Source organism: Mustela lutreola, chromosome 10 (assembly GCF_030435805.1).
Source record: "Mustela lutreola isolate mMusLut2 chromosome 10, mMusLut2.pri, whole genome shotgun sequence".
Lineage (NCBI taxonomy): Eukaryota > Metazoa > Chordata > Mammalia > Carnivora > Mustelidae > Mustela > Mustela lutreola.
The window spans coordinates 82,761,446-82,780,721 of record NC_081299.1 but is presented as its reverse complement, the minus strand read 5'-3'; the positions used below and the strand labels follow the sequence as shown (position 1 = coordinate 82,780,721).

General features: G+C 34.8%; 1 protein-coding gene across 4 annotated transcripts in view; it reads left to right on the top strand.

Annotated features, from left to right (window-relative positions):
- Positions 1-19,276, top strand: part of DPYD (dihydropyrimidine dehydrogenase) — an 833,169-nt gene that overhangs the window by 668,326 nt on the left and 145,567 nt on the right. For all 4 annotated transcript variants that reach the window (XM_059138489.1, XM_059138488.1, XM_059138490.1 and 1 more), the window contains one exon: positions 6,506-6,648. In XM_059138489.1, coding sequence (XP_058994472.1) covers positions 6,506-6,648 — 143 coding nt within the window. The remainder of the gene's footprint in view (positions 1-6,505; positions 6,649-19,276) is intronic.

Genomic DNA, 19,276 nt, shown 5'->3' with positions numbered 1-19,276 from the left:
AAACCAAGAGTTGGACAATAAACCGACTGAGCAATTCAGGTGCCCTATCCATGTTAGTTTTAAAAATGTTCTAGGATATTGGATGCCTGGGTGGCTCAGTCAGTTTAGCATCTACCTTCTGCTCTGGTCATGATCCCAGGGTCCTGGGATCGAGAGCAGGTTCCTCTGCTTCTCCCTCTACCTCGGCCCCTCCCCCTTGCTTGTGCTTTGAAAGAAATAAAATCTTTTGTAAAAATTTCTAGGATATTGTATGTAGATGAACTATATTTAATAGCATAAACTATTGGTGATCATTTATGTTGTTTTCACTATTTTGCTATGAAAAGAAATACTTCAAGGAAGATCTTTGTACATGTAACTTTGTGTCTATATACTAATGGAATGGATTCCTCAAACTGGAGTTTCTGGATGAAAAGACATATACATTTAGATATTGCCATTGCCTTATAAATCTAATAAAGATACGTTTACACAAATACATGCATTTATAATCATAGACTCAAAGTATTTTTTTACAAATTAAATGACATATGAATTACAAGCAAATCTCCAAATTTGAGATCTAAGAGGTTAATTAAACACCCCTTAAGTATTAAGTGTTTATCCCCACATGTTTGTAGCTGAATGTTTATTTTTCTGCTTAGTTTACTCTAGCTTTGACAGTAATATTAGCCTATGTATACTAGAAACCAGGCAGTATGCCAAATGTTTTCGGTGAATTCTATCATTTAATTCTCCTCAGTTTGCTCTGATATTGTTATTAATGACCCTGTTTCACAGATAGGGAAGACGGATGCTTTAGGAAGTTAAGGAGTTTGCTCAAAGTCATACTTACATGAAGTAAGCAAGCTGAGACTTACACCTCATTGGTTGGACATTAGAACCTATGCTCTTAGCACTAGGCCATTGGCCATACTGATACTGGTTTTCTTGGGCAAAGACAATATGAAGGTGATCTTCTTCATAAATGCTGCACTGTCATTTCTCAGTAACAGCTGAAGAGTACAGCCTTTCATGTTATAGAGACTTGGTGTTTGATTTCAGTCTATCCCTTTTAAACTGTGTGACATCAAACAGTTTATTTATTCAGTTTGAGCTTCCCTTTCTTCATATACGAAATAGAGATGACAGCATCTACCTTCACAGCATCGTGAGGGTTACATTGCACAATCTGTTTGAGTCCTCAACCTCAGGTCTGGCGCGTGGAAGTTACCCCGTGAACGGGTGCTCCTAATCCTTCCATTACCAGCAGCTGATACTTTCAGAAAGGAAAATGGCCCCCTCTTTGATGAATTGTCTTAATTCTTTTGCTTTAAGATAAAATGCTTGGCACATGCTAGGTACCAAGCGACTGAATGTGAATTGACTATTAACATACTGAATATGTTATGAAGAAAATAAATATAGCCACAAAGATATAAAGACTTAGGAAAAAATTCTTGAAATAGTCAACTGAAATCAAAACATTTTCCCAAGGTAATTTTCATTTTTTCCAATAAAAGTAAAATAACAACAACATAAAACAATTGATTTTCTTTCCCCCATTTCTCCTCTTTAAATTTCATATCTCTACATATAACCCTGGATCCTTTTAGTACTTCAATTTCTGGTTGAATTATGCTAATTTTCTCAGAGGGCTTTAATCCATGTGTAAAGCTGTATTTTTAACTAGCTATGTTTCACATATTTATTAGTATATTAGGTTCATTAACATATTAAGCTTGTTTTAGTAAAGCATAAATTTTTTGGTGCTTGACTTAGGTGTATTTTAGTATTTTATAAAATCAGTTTCTCAACTCCTAAATCCTTGAAATTCTTGATTTGTTAATATTTTCTTTCTTCTCGATGATGTTAAAATTATTAACAATTAGGTAGGCAAAGTTCAATTTCTAATGAATTTATTATCTACTTAATTCCTTATATTTTAATTCATGTAAGCAAATTAAAAGTACATTTTCTTTTTGTATACACAGTGAGCATGAGTGAGTATTATAACCCACTTTCTGTTTTATTGCCAGCTAGGGCTATTATCAGGGAGTTTATTGTGGACTTAGCTCTAACAATTAATTGTGCAACAGTAGCTGTCCTAGGAGTCAAATGATTAGGGAAAAAACAAACAGAATTAAACTCAATTATTCAAAATTCCAGTTATCCAAAATTAGCATATGTTCCACACTGTCTTGCCCATTAAAAATTCCTTTCTCTTCAAGGATTTAGTCTTGCAGAGTAAAGCTCTACCTCCTTTTCACCAATAAACTTGAGTTCTGAAGCTGTCATTAAAATCCTGTATATTGGTTTAGTGCTTGGACCTTTGGATTCTTAAAAAAAAAAAGAATTTTTTTAAAATATTGATTTTTGCCTCTGAGACTTTTGCCTTTGGAATCAGGGAAAGTAATCTTACCAACAACGTCATGACACTGCTGAATGAGAGCTGTGAGGAGAGGGAAAGGACAGTGGATGTGTGGTCCTTGTAAGCTTTCAGGGGATATCGAGTTCTACCATCAGAGGCATCCTGCTTTTTTTTCTCTATTAAAAAAAAAATGGTTTAATAGCATTACTAAATATACAGCAGAACCACAATAGGCACTGTCAAAGTAAACTGAATAAATGCTCCCCCTGAAATCAATTGTCCTTGTGGATAGTGCAGATCAGAATAGCAAACACCTGTATAGTTTTTATCCTGTGCTAGCCCTTTATATATATTAAATCACTTAATCCTCAAAAAAAAAAAAAAAAAACAACAAAACCCTGTGAAGTTGTGATTGTAATTTTATTATTTTAATGTTGAAAAAAATGGAGGTACATGAAATGAAGAAGTTTTCACAAAGTCACACAGCTTGCTGGTGGTGGAGCTAGAATTTTAGCCTAAGCTGTTGGCCCTGTTGTGTCTCTGATGCTGTCCAATTGCTTTCTTTCTAAAATTCATATTAATAGTATTTATAAAATGTATATGTTTAAATGACTATGAATTTTTTCTAATGGAACATCTATACAGAATAAATAATTGGATTCATATTATTTGCCTTAAAACCACTTTCTAAAATCACAGGGATTAGTATTTTGGGTATCTGCATTGGTGACAAGGTGGGACACAAATTGATTAAATGGGATCGCTCTTGAAAGATTTTCAGCTTTAGTACAATTTTTTTTAAAGGTATAGGTGCTTAATAGACATTTCTCAGATAGACAGATGGACAGATGAGTGGACAAATGAGGCCTGCATAAGGAAACTGATTAAGTCATAATACCTTAATATTTACATATCAGTACATAACACTATTGTTAATGGTAGCATTTAAAAATTGTTGAAGTGATATTGGCAAGTGATGCTATCATCTTCTTAGGAAAAAACCTCATCCAAATCAGATTGATTAAATTTTAATTAAAAAATCTCTGACTTATAAAATTTTTTCTTCTAGAATAGGAATCAATCCAAAAATGTTCTGTGAAGTTTCTTCAGAGAAGATCTGTGACTTCAGCATATTAATTGGCATTTTAAGTTTTGACCCTAAGGAAGGCCTAGACTGATTAGATGTCAAAAGTTACATTTCAGTCTAGTCTACCAGCTTTTCTAGTAGGCTGCTTTCGAACCAGTCAGACTCTTGGTAGCAGTGTTGGGGCTGCACTTCATTTTTTGTTTGTTTGGTTGTTTGGTTGGTTGTTCAAACCTTCAGCTTGTTTTGAAATTGGGGAATTCAGAATGGCTTGACCTTGATTGGAGCATTCCACACAGCTGGAACAGAATGGCTTGATATAACTGAATTTCCCATTAGGCATCAGGCTCATCTGGCCATCCCATGTGGATGAGGGCTTAATTTAAATTGCATGTTGCCTATGAGTTCACTTAAGCTTATAGGATTTCAACTTCTTGATTTTTGAACCTTGTCATTTTCTTATAGATGGAGTCCATATTCAATGCCTTAAGCCTCTCAAACTGGCTTCTTCCTCCCTGGTCTTTGGTCTAAAATCGTTAATTACTACAGAAGAGACAAAATCGTAAAAAGTCCTTATCTGATACCTGCTGTGATCCTGGAAATATTTATGTGTTTTAATTGACACGTGTACAACTCTGTATAGTATAGATATATGTGTTTTACTTATACTGAAACTTTTATTTTTATCTTGAACCTATTATTTCTTCATCCCTGTAATTTTAAAACTAAAAAGAAATTTCTATATAACAATTTAGAAAGATCCTTTTATATACTTTCAAAAGATTTCCTTCTAGAAACCTTTCATGGTAGATAAAAGTCATTTTTAAAACCTATTCCCCATAAAAATGCTCTCCGAGAACAGGTAGATTATATTTCATATTAAACCAGTTGAGTCACAAAGAAAACTAATCAAATGGAATTCATAATGGAAATAAAAACTGAATTTACTATAACCCAGTAACAGAAGGATCCATTTCTTCATTTTTGGATCACATTTCCTGAGAGAACATAATTACTCTTAATTTTTAAGAAGATACCTTTATTAGTTTGAAAGGTTTTCATGTTCATTAAGTAGATTAGAAAGTTTTAGGAAAGAAAGAAAAACATGAAATAGAAAATGTCTTATTGACCTAATTGAACATTTTCAAATGCCACTGAGGATTTGCTGGTGTTTTTTAACACCTGTGTAATAATGTTGCCCTTTAAATGTAACTGGTTAAATTTTCAAAGCTGTGTTCTGGGATTTTGCCATTTGATGTCCATTAATATCAATTGGAATATGTGGCCAAATCCCTGTGTACCACTTTGAAATTTTATTCCTTAGTATTAATGATAGTCTTCTAACAGTGCAGTTAGAAATAAATTATTTATCTGCTTAGCTCAAATTTCCTTAACTCTCTAGGGTGAACTAAATAAGAAAAAAAAAAAAAAAAGGAATCCCAGTGTTACCACTTCAAAGTAACATGTATATAAAGAAGCCATCAGCTTAGTATGTATTGAACATATCTGTTATATTATGCAAATAGATATATGTCAATCCAAAAGATTTATTTAAATTACAGATGTCCTTTAAAATGCTTTTCTTTAACTTTTATTCTTACTCAGATTTCTTTTTAGTACAGCTAAAGATTTGTACATTTAAATGTGTACGTGGGTGTTGGTGTGGGTGTACATTCTTGTTATGCATTCTTCTGTCTTTTACCTTCTCTACCTTATCAGACAGATGAAGAGGTCACAGATAAACACTTTGAAGTAGAAATAGGATCTTGATATTCAGTTTCTAATTCACCCTAACTTACTGCCTTGTATTTCAGTGTCCATTATGGAATTCTGAAGTGTCAGCCTTGAACATTCTTGACTAAGAAACATTAATATCTAGAGGAGGATTTTAAGGTGTGGGAGCAATAGGAACAGATATTTCCAACAAACATTTTTGGTGTTAAATGCAAAGCATGAGTTACACATAAATTTAATATCATCAGAAATGGATATGAACAAGATAAAAAGAAATCCACTAATTTTTAAGGAAAATTCTTTGTGCTTCCTGAGGGTGAGTCCTCCCATAAATACATATTGGTCTTGAAGATGCTTGTGGTGGTAGAGGTAATGATTAAAGTACTCACCACATGAGGCTGATTTTACCAGTTGCTTATTTGTGTTTTTGAGGCAATGTCAACTAGAACTATTTTTAGTTCAGAAAATACCTTTAAAGAACAATGACTTATGAATCTGCACCAGAAATACCAAATTATATTCCAGTGTGATGAAAGCATTAATTTACTTTGGATATGTTAACCCTTGAGAGTTGAAAGCATCTTTAATACAATATAATCATTTTAAAAATGACCCTCAAATGTTCTGTCCATCTACAAAGTTTTCATTATGATTAGGGAATAATATATTTGTAATGCCTGGTTGAGTGAAGTATAAAAATTAAGCACATACTCTTTAATTACTGAATTCGAGTAAATTGTCCTTACTTTGGTGGAAACCTAATGTATGAAAAATTCGATTAGGCTCACTATATTTCATCAAATTGCAAGTAATGCATGTAAAAAGCAATATGGAATCTGTAAGTTCATCAGCACCTTGCTTGTTTTCACAGTATCTCTATTCACACCAGCTGCTTTATACTTAGTGGAAACATAACAGAGCTGTATGTCTATTTATGCACTGTATGTGATTGTTTTTCTTTTTCAAAATCTGCTGTTCCTTGTTCTTTTTAAAACAGATGCTTGAGCGTTCCATATAATCTTTTACACATTACTGTATATCAAATTGTATTATGTATGTATTTTATGCAGGAGTTCTGAAGTTGCTATATCCACTTGCATAACACGTTTGCTTGCAATAATAGCATCAAAATTCTTTAAATACACATCCATTTACAAATTAACATACTTTAAAACATGGCAATGTATATGCATCACGCATACACACACACATATCTTAAGTAACAATAAAGAAAATTGACTTTTGTCTAGTATAGCACACCATTGCATATAATGATTATAAGGCAGTATGTTTAAATGGTCAATATGCTAACCATTGATTATTCTCATTTTCTGTAGGCACAGCAATCAGACCCATTGCTTTGAGAGCTGTGACCTCTATTGCTCGTGCCTTGCCTGGATTTCCCATTTTGGCCACTGGTGGAATTGACTCAGCTGAGAGTGGTCTTCAGTTTCTCCACAGCGGAGCCTCGGTCCTCCAGGTAGTACCTGTATTCTCCCCTTCAAAAAGCTCCATCTAATACATCTAGTGTAAATTATGTGACAACAAATATATTCTTGTAGGATCTCCTGAGAAAGAGACAGTGTGGGATTAAAATGGCAGCTCTCATTAAGTTCCTATTATGAGTCGAGAACATACTTGAGGTTTATTTTCTGTCCTAGTTAGGGCTTACAAGCCCTCTATCTTGTAAAAATATATTTGCTTACCTCCCTGTTTCCAAAAGAAATGAAATTAGATAACAAAATGCATACTCTAGAACTGGGAAGAAGAATAAATACATGAAGACATCTGGGTAAAAGTAAAATTTTGTTTGAGAAATAAAATGAAGTCATGGGTAAAGCCAATACACAAAACCTATGCCATAATGTACTGGGGGGATTACCAAATTTGACTGAACTTCCTGGCAGTCAAAGCAAGGAAATTATTGGTTTCATAGCTTTTGAAATATAGATATAAATTGATTATTCAACTTCTTGTGATACAGAGCTGAGAGATATTCTTCCAATACTGTCATAAAGGGATACTTTGAGATGTAGTACATTATACTCTTAATAGCATTCCTACCGATATTCTTTACTTATTACTTATATACTTGCTTCTTATTATGTTTCTCAACAAAGGCCCAGTACATTGCCTTGCCACATTATAGCATAAACATTTCTCTGAGGCCAGATATGCAGATTTGGATGGTCTGGCTTGACCCAGGGATAAACTTTTTCATATGATGACTAGACTATTACTTCCAAATGAAATATTTCAATTAAAAGTATAACTGAAATTTAAAACTCAGTTAATGGGCTCAAGAGCAGAATGGAGAAAGCAGAAGAAAGAATCAGTGAAGTAGAAGACAGAACAATAGGAATTAACCAATCTGAACAACACAGAGGAAAAAGACTGAAAAAATAAGCAGAGCTTCAGAGATCTGTGAGACTATAACAAAAGATCAAACATTCAGAGGCGAGGTCACAGAAGGAAAAGATGACAGAGAAATAATGTTTGAAAACTTCCCAGCCTTTTCGCAAAAGAGAAAAATCCTATAGATTTAAGAAGTTGAATGAACCTCAAATATGATATAACTAAAGAAATCCATACTGGGGCACCCAGTTGACTTAGTAGGTTAAGCTTCTGCCTTCAGCTCAGGTCATAATACTAGGGGCCTGAGATTGAGCCCCACTTGGGGCTCCCTGCTCAGCGGGGAGACTGCTTCTCCCTTTCCTTCTGCCTGCCACTCACCCTGCTTGTGCTCTCTCTCTCTTACTTTCTCTCCATCAAATAAATAAAGTCTTAAAAAAAAAAAAAAGAAATCCATACCAAAGCAAATCATAGTCAAACTTCTGAAAACTAAAGATAAAAAAGGACCTTGGAAGCAAGAAACACACACACACACACACACGCACACACACATCTTACCTGGAAGGAGCAAATAGTTTTAATGGAAATAGATTTCTCACCAGAAAGTGTAAAAGTCCAGGAAGTGGGACAATATTTTTCAATTGTTGACGGAAAAGAACTATCAACCCAGAACCTTGTTTCCTTCAGGAATGAAGGAGAAAGCAACACATTCTTGACTGAAGAAAAGCTAGAAGAATTTGTTGCCAGGAGACCAGAACTAAAAGAATGGCTAAAAGAAGTTCCTTAGAAAGGAAATATTAAAGAAAGTATCTGGAGACATCAGGAAGGAAGGAATAAAGAACAGGGAACAACAACGTCAAGAAAAATCTGAGGATAAATCTAGGCTTGAATATCACCTGAATTTACATTCATGAACAAGGAGAAATGTAGGGACTGGAAGATATGAGTGGGTTGTGATTTTTGGCAGGTCATAGATGGGGGTGAAGACTGTTAAGACTAACAAGTGTTGCTTTTAGCTCTGCTACAGATAGTCTTTATACACCTACCTGAGAGTGAAATAGTTTTATCATGCTTCACTTTATTGTACTTTATAGATATTGCATTTTTTACAAATTGAAGGTTTTTGAGGGTGCTTGGGTGGCTCATTGGTTAAGCGTCTGACTTCAGCTCAGGTCATAATACCAAGGTCCTAGGATTGAGCCCCACGTTGGACTCCTTGCTCAGTGGAAAATCTGCTTCTCCCTCTGCTCCTTCCCCTGCTTGTGCATTTTTTCTCTCTCTCCTACTCTGTCTCAGATAAATAAATAAAATCTTTAAACAACAACAACAACAACAACAATGAATTCAAGGTTTGTGGCAACACTGCCTCAGTCCACTGTCACCATTTTTCCAAAAACATTTGCTCACTTTGTGTCTTTGTGGCACATTTTTGGTAATTCTCACAGTATTTCATATTTTAAAAAGTATTATATCTGTTATGATGATCTAGGATCAGTAATTATGACTTACTAAAAGCTTAGGTTCTTATTAGCATTTATTAGTAATAATCTCTATAAATTAAAGTATGTACTTTTTAAGACATAATGCTATTGTACACTTAATACAGCATAGTATAAACACAACTTTTATATGCACTGAGAAACCAAAAACATTCATTTGACTTACTTTAATGCATTATTTGCTTTATCGTGGTGGTCTGGAATCGAATCCACAATATCTTTGAAGTTTGCCTGTGCTTTGATCGACATTTTGTGAGGCTTGGAGGATGAAAGGAATGTAGCCAGTCACATGACTAGTGCTGGAGCTGGAGCTCAAAAAGCAGCAGGTTTCACAACTGTGAAGCCAGTGCTCTTCCAATAGCTTATGTTGCCTGTCCCCTCCTAGAACCTCTAAGGTGAGAATATCAGCAATAGGTAGATCTTCCCTACCTATTGCTGTAGCCTGAATATGTAAGCCTTGATACATATTCAGGCTACAGCTTCTTCCTTACAGAAAGGGTGCAAAGAAGAGAAGAAATGTGAAAACATAAAAAATAAGTCAACATGCGTTCCAAGAAGAGGTGTACTTAGTGTGTGGACCATAGTATGTGAATATATGTAGAATACCATGTGTCCTTATAGAAATGTGTATGTGTGGTTAAAATAATCATTCATGTTGTGGTTTCTGCTTAGCCCCATTTTGGATCAAGAAGTAGAGAATCACTCAAAGTTCCTTAAGAAAATGTAGTCAGTTGTATTCTCTGAATCAGGGGACCCTGGAACAAGAACTTTAAAAACTGGTGGGGCAGTTCTCAGGAGAAATCTCCTCCATCTCTCTTTTATGGTCCATGTGATTTCTCCCTCAGAGGAATCTAGAGTTCCATTCACTCCTTCCCTCTTCATAGGTTCCTCCTTGCTTCTGCCTCCTCTCAACTTCTGCCACATGACACCTGGGCCCCCTCTACATGGTGGTTTTCAGCTCCAACTTCCAAGTGAAATGCTTCATAGGCTTAATATCTCTTAGCTCAGATTTCAAAAGAGGAAATTTGTTTTGTTCAATTATCTTTTCATGCCAGGCCCCATTTTAAAACACTAGTCATCCAGTGTATTGACTGCTTGGTAGATAGCAGAAACACACTAAGTATTTGTTGAATGAATTTGTTAAATGAATGTGTTGGAGTTGAGCTTTTGTTTGTTTGTTTGTTTGTTTGTTAAAACCTGATTGTGAAGAGGAGATGAAAGGGTTAACTTGGTCTAGGTGGTGGTTGTCAAAGGACTTGCCCTTCTGTTCCAGCTAGGAACTGCAGGGAGACTTTCCAGCTATGTAAGATACTGGTTCCCAAATGATATGGTTAAAAATGTGAAGTTCCACACATAGGCTTCTACTGGTAGAAGATTACAGATTATGTATCAATTCCACACCATTAGCTTGAGTCAGAGTTTTATTTAGCCGGAACATATTTTTAGACCAATTTTAACTGAAGTCTGAACTGAACTAAAATCAGTATTAAGATACACTTGGGATGATTATGAGAGGGGAAAACCCTTGAATTTAGAATTCTGGCTTCCCATTTAAATGAGGTGGAGAATGTGCAGTATTTCTGTGTCTCTTCCATAGTAACCGAATTTCACCCCATTCTGTTCCCTTGGCCTTTCTAGTCCTGGGTTAATCTAGCCTTTCATTTTCTATGCTTCTGGGCTGCTGAATATTATTAGAGAAATTCAGGTAACTCTGCCAATTGGATTTACTGCAAATTCACAGTGTTTAATGTCAGCTGGGCCTTGGGTGCTAGTCAGCATCTGTTTTTATTTATCTTTATAAAAAAAGAAAATCCACATCAGATTCTCCCCAGTAGTTAGTTCATATTTTTTTCATATACCTCAAGGTAGATTACCCTCCATTATCACCCTCTGTTTCTCTGATACCATTTGTTTTCTGGCTCTTATCACCCAATTCTATACCCTTCTCTGGTTCTATAATATTTCTCTTGAAGAGCTCATCCACTTATATATCTTTGGGTGGAGTACTGTCAAATCTACCTTTCCAATTATTTCCAATCAGAAGTAAAGTACATACTGACAAAATGCATTTTTGCAAGATATGATCAGACAAATGAAATGTATTTAAATATCAGGGTGGCGCTGATACATTGGGGTGTAGAAAGAGAAGTAGTGGGTACAGAAATAGTGACATAAATATTTTGATCCTGATCTTCTTGATACACATACATAGACTGCGTAAATAGGTGAGTTCACTCTTGGAATAAGGATTTAGTCAGTAGTTTCAAATGCCATTTTAAATGAGTCAGACCTTCTATGTGACTTTAGAGAAAGTACTGACATTTCAAAATGGAAAGCTAAAATATTTTCATAGTTGGGTAAGTGCGATAGAACATGCCTTTTTTGTTAATCATAATGCATCACAGAGAATCATACATACATTTTTTCATTCAAAAAGTATTTATTGAGGACCTACTACATGCCTGGTATTGTTTTAGGAATTTGGAATTCTTTTGGGAATAGAACAGGCAAAAGTCCATTCATTACCTCTGGGGCTTACATTTTAGTGTGGGAAGAAACATAGTATATAATAAATATGAACTGTAAGTATATTTGGTATGTAAGATGGTAAGTGCTATGAAAGAAAAAGAGGCCTTATTGAAAAGGTAGCACTTATATGAATAATTGGGGATGGTGAATCAGGGAAGGAAAATAGTTACGTCGTAGCATCACTTGCTTAAATTTTTAATTGAGAGCTATCTGAAATATAAAAATTACAAAATATTGGAGGTCACCTTGCAGTTTATAGATAGAAATGCCTTTTATGGTTTCAGGTTGCATTTAACGGGTAATTTTTGAAGTCTTCTTGCCATTTCTAGGAATGTATTATTTCTCTGTGGCACTGTTTATTTCTATTATCTTACTCTGTAACTTGCTTTGACAAGGATGTTAACATTTCAGGCTGAAACATCCAATAACTCTCCCTTCAAAATGCTTCAGTGGATGTTGAAAAGAAAAACTAAGGAATTAGTTAGAGAGTAATTTTGGTTCCAGATCATTTCCCTAGTACATTTTTGGAGTGAAAATGACTATTAAAACAGAACCAGATATAGTACTGTGGCCAAGAAATAAGGTTCAAAACCAATTATAGGTTTGTGTTCTTGTGTAACTGCTCTTATAACTTTGTCAGTCAACTAAACTGACTTCTAATTTATTTATGCAAACTCCAGTGTATTTGAAATATGATTTTTGTTCTTACTTGATAGGCTTTCATTAGTTAGAATATGAAATTTAGAGCTCTAAAAAGGACAGATGAAAATTATTAGTAAATTTCAACTACTGAAATTTATAAATACCTCCTTGGTAAATTATGTTCTCAAACTCTTTGTGGACTCTTAAGGTCTTAAAAATCTTTTGGGGGTTACTCTGAGGAAAAGAAGTTGACTTCCGGCTGCCAATTGTTTATTCATGAAGAGGATAGCAAATAAATAACTTGTATAATTGCCCTTTGACATAGTTTGAAGAGAAGACTTTAATAAATTAAAACTGGGGTTTTTTTTGTTGTTGTTATTTTTTTTTACAGTTAATTTTAGTTTTTTGAGTCCCAGACCTACCTTCCTGGTGAGCCCAAATCTCTTTCCTCTGATTTAAGTACTAGATTGAAGTTTCTGTTAATGAAAAAACTACATAGAGATTTTCTGTTGCAAACAAACCCCAGACTGAGTCAGTTGCTTTTAGGGAAAGGTTTCATCACAAAATGTTCAATCTCCTCTGTTGGATATAGATAGAGAATATAAGAACGACACTACCCTTTTTTTTTTTTTTTGACTGAATGACTTTGGGTGTCTGTAGTTTAATTTAGTGATATTGCCATTACAATTTAATCTGTCAAGGACTTTGATTCAGGACATCACAAATTATAGAAAGCTATCCGTTCATTCATGTACAATTATGACCTGTGCCTTCACTGAGATTGTACAGGTGGGTATTCTTAATCCCATTTCTTTTGTTGGGGTATGTCACTGAACTTAATAGAAAATCCTGAAATACAACAGGAAGAGGGAGCTCAGTGGGCATTTACTGTGAAGAGTCACAGTCATGTGATAGATACTCACTAAACATGGATGACCAAATCAATCCTTAACAATAATCAAACTGCTTTAATGGAAGTAGTCCAAGATAAATTTTTTTTAATGTGGAATTTTTAATGTGACCAGGTAATGTATAATTTTACTAAAACTAGGGAAAAAGAAGTAATTGAAGCAGATAATGACACTGTTTCCTCACGAGAGCAGATGCATTACCGCCATTTTCTTGTGGTCATAAAACCCAGGAAGACTTTGGTGCTTCAGCTCTATTGATGGGGGGGTTCTTGAGGTGATAAAAATTTAGCACACTATACTCCTAAATTTTATTGGGTAGGTGGGCAAGAGTTATTCAATGATTTCCTATTTTTTTCTTCCACCTTCATGCACTTTAAAGTCAGGGTGTGATATGTGAAGGAAGAATAGTTGATGCCATTCAAAGTTATTTTAAATGGCATTGGAACTGTTTCACATATTAGAAAAATAGACATATTTTTCTTTCCACTATGCAATTTCTTGTTTCCTAGCTTTAATGAGTATTGCATGTGCAATTTTAAGAACAATATGCAAGTGGACATTAAAAAAATTAGGAACTCTGTATCCTCAGAGTAATATATAAGAAAAAATATGCTCTTAGTATCCCTTCAGTGAAATTCCAATTACCGTGTCAATTATTACATTAATTTAAATTACTTTAATGGATGGTTACTTTTAATGGAAGAGGTTTTAATTTTTGAAAAGCATCCTGATTTCAGTGCAACAATGTTGTTTATAAGCAAATAAAGGAAATTAAATGGAAACCTGTTAGGCCTTTGAATGATTATACACTCTCCACTGGATAGAAAGATTAATATCTAAATTCAATGAAAATTAATTGAAATTAAGTCTAGTTTTTTTGAAAGACAGTTTTACCATAAGAAAAAGTAACAGTAACACACAGTAACTGTTTTTTGTGAGAAAATAACCATGTGTTAACCAAGATGTTTGCAGATATAGCCATATGAAATTTCTAATCTTGTGTAAACTTCTTTGGCTAAAGTTTTTTTCCTGACTGACTCGATCCTTCATGTTGTCTGCGCCCTTATGCACTGTATGCAAAGATATAGTAAACTACTAGTTACATTTCTTCATCAAAAAAACCTTCATATTCCTGACCAAAGTTTTAAACTGCTATTTATCCTTTTGTGAGTTAAAAAAAAAAATCCCAGTTGTATAGATATTCTTATGTTACATATTATTTTCCAAACATTATGTTTTCTTTGTTGCTTTTCTTTCAACCTTTCAAATTTATCAGTATCATTTGAAATGAGTTGTGATTGGATGCAACTGATTTTTTAATAACCATCCCATAGCTTGTCCATCCAGATGACTACTAGAAATAGTCATTTTGGGAGGTAATGTATTTTGAATACCATTGGTAACAACTCTTCATACTTTGAGAGTGGATTTGATTTCCTGTAGACAAAACTAAAGACAGCCAAGTTGAGTGAACAAAGTTGGCTTTTGAATTGAGAGATACAAAGTCATGGGTCTCTTTTTCTGGCAATTAATAAACAGTTCAAAGAGAGGTGTTACAAAATTCTGAGCAATGCCAACATCTACCAAGGTGATTATTTTGAAAAAGCCACACTCAATTGGATATGTATTATTGTATATTTGTTAAAAAATCTACTTCAATATTGTATAGACTCTCTACTAAGTTAGGGTTCAGAATTCAGACTGTATAAAGATCTAGAAAGATCTATGCTATAGCAAGTTTATGGTAAAGAATATTAATGATCTAATGAATATTACCTTCTGTTTTTGAAAAAGTCTCTTCCAGTTATTAATTCATTTGACTCTTACAAAGCTGTAGGCCTATCAGTAAGCATTTTAAACCCCATTTTACACATTTGCAAGTTGGCAATTTCCTTGAGTTTATTTCATCATTTAGCTAACTCAGTAGGATTAGAAGCCATGTTTCCTGATTTCTGCTCCATCATTTGTCTCTGCATCCCCTACCATCCATGTTACTGTGCTTAAGAAACATGCTAGCAGAGTAAAAGAGAAATTCATCATAAACATGTGAATGCTCACTCTGTCCTTGACTTATTAACAGATGATTCATTCTCAATCCTTATACTACTCCTGTGCAGAGTTACCCCAATCTTACATTTTACAGGCGAACTCCTTGTTCTTTGTTAAATAATTGTTTTCATCATGATAAGTGTAGTCTTTAATCCCCATCACCCATTTCACTCATTCCCCCCACTCCCCCCACCCCGATAACCATAAGTTTGTTCTCTGTAGTTAAAAGTCTGTTTTTTGGTTTGTCTTTCTCTCTTTTTCCTTTGCTCACTTGTTTTGTTTCTTAAATTCCATATATGAGTGAAATCATATGGCATTTGTCTTTCTCTGACTGACATTTTGCTTAACATTATACTTTCTAGTTCTACCCATGGGTTGCAGATGGCCAGATTTCATCTTTTTATGGCTGAATAATATCCCATTGTATGTATATACCTCTTCTTAATCAATTCATCTATTGATGGACACTTGGGCTGCTTCCCTGGTTGGGTTATTATAAAAAATGCTGCAATAAACAAAGGGATGCATGTATCCCTTTGAATTAGTGTTTTTTTGTATTTTGGGGTAAATACCCAGTAGTGTAATTACTGGATCATAGAGTAGCTCCATTTTTAATTTTTTGAGGAATGTCCATACTGTTTTCCACAGTGGCTGCCCAGTTTGCATTCCAACCAACACTGCAAGAGGGTTCTTTTTTCTCCACATCGTTACCAACATTTGTTTCTTACATTTTTGATTTTAGCAATTCTGACAGCTGTGAGGTGACATCTCATTGTAGTTTGTTTTTTATTTTAATTCCAGATAGTTAACATAAACTCTTATATTAGTTTCAGAATACAGTATGGTGATTCAGAAATTCCATATTCTTTTTGTAGTTTTAATTTGCATTTCCCTGATGATGAGTGATGTTGAACATCTTTTCATGGTCTGTTCTCCATCTCTATGTCTTCTTTGGAGAAATAGATTTCATGTCTTCACGTTTTTTACTGGGTTATTTGTTTTTTTGGATTTTGAGTTGTATCAATTCTTTATATATTTTGAATACTAATGGATATGTCATTTGCAAGTGTCTTTTCTCTTCAGTAAGTTGTCTTTTAGTTTTATTGATTGTTTTCTTCACTGTGTGGAAACTTTTTATTTTGATGTAATCCCAATAGTTTATTTTTGCTTGCATTTCCCTTGCCTCAGGAGACATAGTTAGAAAAATGTTGCTATGACCAATGTCAGAGAAATTACTGCCAGTGTTCTGCTTAAGGATTTTTATAGTTGCAGGTCCCACATTTACTCTTTGCTAAATAATTTATCTCTGAATCCTTCAGAATCCTTTGAATTCTGATAAATTTCCACATGCTGAGCAAAGGACATTCTCAGTTTTCTAAAGACTGGGAACCCAGGAGTTTCTGCGTTCTGTTTTGGGACAATCTAAAAATCCACATTCTTAAGTAACATGACATATGGAGGCAGAGTAACTTACAAAGTAGATTCAGCACAAGCAAATGATATATGCATGACTGTATGCAATATGAGATGGCAAAGTTGATTAATGACAAATATAAGAGTAATCCTAGGGTGTAGAAACATAATTATACACTTAAAATGGGGATGACCATGGAAGAGAGAAAATTTTGTGGAAAAATTATAGAGGGGTTTACTTAACAATAAGGTCAATACAAACAGCACAGTGATATAGCTTCCCCCCAAAAGCTTATATGAACTTGGTTGCATCTGAAATAGGATATCTAGACTAGAAAAAGGTAAATGATGTCCCCATCGAACTCTCTTCAGATGACATCTTCATTCATCACATGATGGGTACCCACAATTTGCCAGGCATGGTTTTAGCCATGAAAAAATCAAGGATGTTCTCAGACAACGGAGAATGCTCTCATCAACCTCACATGCTGTAACCTTCTTCCAAGGGTGATAAGATAATCAAGTCCAGGGGCTCCTGGGTGGCTCAGTGGGTTAAAGCCTCTGCCTTCGGCTCAGGTCATAATCCCAGGGTCCTGGGATTGAGCCCCGCATCGGGCTCTCTGCTCAGCAGGGAGCCTGCTTCCCTTTTTCTCTCTGTCTGCCTCTGCGTTTGTGATCTCTGTCTGCTAAATAAATAAATAAAATATTAAAAAAAAAAAAAGATAATCAAAAGTCTGGGGAACAGTGTCCTTCTGGCCAAAGGAAGAGCAAGAACATACATACAAAGTTCGTATGATGTTAGGGTGAGAGCAGTTATGCCCTGTTTCAGGACTGGCAAGGGGCACAGCAGATTTAAGGATGGTAGAAGATAAAGGTGCATAGGCTGTGGAGAATCTCATAGGGCATTGTAGGCCATGATATTTAGATGATTTTTTATGTTTAATGGAAAACTATTGAAGAGTGACAGTCTTTATGATCCCATAGGCTGACACCACACCCCTTTTCCCTCTATCTCCTCAGATCCAGGAGCAAATAAATGCCCAATGGGCCCTTTCCACATTGTACTTCCATGGTATTTTGTTCACTTCCTAAGGAATGGTTTTTATCTTCCCAAGATTTTAGTTCCCTCTTCTTCTAAGAATACTGGCAGCCTCTTTCATCCTTGGTTAGTTGCCCTGCAGATAGTTTTTTTGATTATTCCCAAGGACAGTGGTCCCCAAAATGTGACTTTATTAATACAAACCAATCGCTTCTAGAGGAAACTTATCTCAGAGTTCCTGTTTTGTTAATGGTAGAACATCATCATCAACTTTCTACACAAAAAGACTATTAAATATTAATCTAAAAATCAGACCAACACAAATCCATTTCTAGAAATGTTCAGTTCTGTCATATACTTCATATGTATGAATTTTTTCCACAAGGATTCAAATTAGAATAGATTTTCTGTGCCATTCTGAGTTTTCTCTTGCAAGAAAAGAATAAAAATCCAGGCCACGAAAAGACATTTCACAGTTGATTCCTCATAAATACCTACCTTCCTACGAGTTTCTAATTATGACTTTCAATTTTGTGCCCCACTATTTTGCTTTATAGGTACTGTCCCACTTCCTTATCACTTTTCTTAGTTTCATTTTTGAAATGACACTGAATTATTAGCTTATTATAATAATGATGTTCCTGAGTTATGGCCACTCTTCTTTTTAAATGACTCTGTCTGCCTTATACTTACTATCCTTATTTTAATGGGAACAAAACAGATTTAGATATTTTTCCAAGCTATTTTAAGACTGGTTCCTTTGAATTTTGAATACATTTTTATGTTTGGGATCCCAGCGGTTTTGTTTGTTTGTTTTTTTATAATCATAACAAACCAAACCTTAAAAACTTTTATCCTTCTGACACCTACATACATGTGTGTCCAAGGTTCATGTAAATCTTATAGTAAGCCTCATGCTTGGTCATAATCCCCACAATATATTCACAGCAAACTAGGTTCCCTGGAGTTACTTTCTTCTGGAAAGATCCAGACATCATTTTAGTTGTAGTGCATTCTGATTTTACTCCAGTTTTCCTCTTTTTCTTCCTGTTTAGATACTCTTGATTTTCTTGCTAGCTCATTTCTAGTGGAGAGATTTTGTTCTGATTTCTAACCATCTTCAAAGATTAGAAACTGTGAAGGTTAATTTGTTCGCTTTCTGATCTTGATGTGGGATGTGTCTAAGGCTGTGAGAGAGTAGAACCGAGAAGGGAGGGAGACCCTGCTAGAAATAGCTGCACCACAGAATGCCTGGGGCTCTGAACCACACCGGTAACTGATCTCTTGAGAAGGACTTGAGAAAGGCTAGTGGTATCTCTTCTTACTAAGGTACAATGGAAGCTCACTAGTCTGCCATATCATAGCCTAATTCACAGCTTTGGTTTTGCTGATCTTGCAACCTGAGATTCTCAACTTCCTTGTTCTTACACTTTTCTTTAATAAACCCTATTGTTGGTTCCTAGCATTTTTCAAAAACCTCAGTTCTTTCTAGTTTTGAATATTCTCAACAGTATTGTGTGCCATTCTTATATATCCAGATGTGGTTGTATTGCCATGTATAGTGTAGTAGTTAAGAAGAGGAACTCTGAAATTCTGCCAGTCCTTTGCTCAACCGCCAGCCCCACCATTTAATGGCTCAATAAGTTTGAACTAATTATTTGATTTCTGTAAATT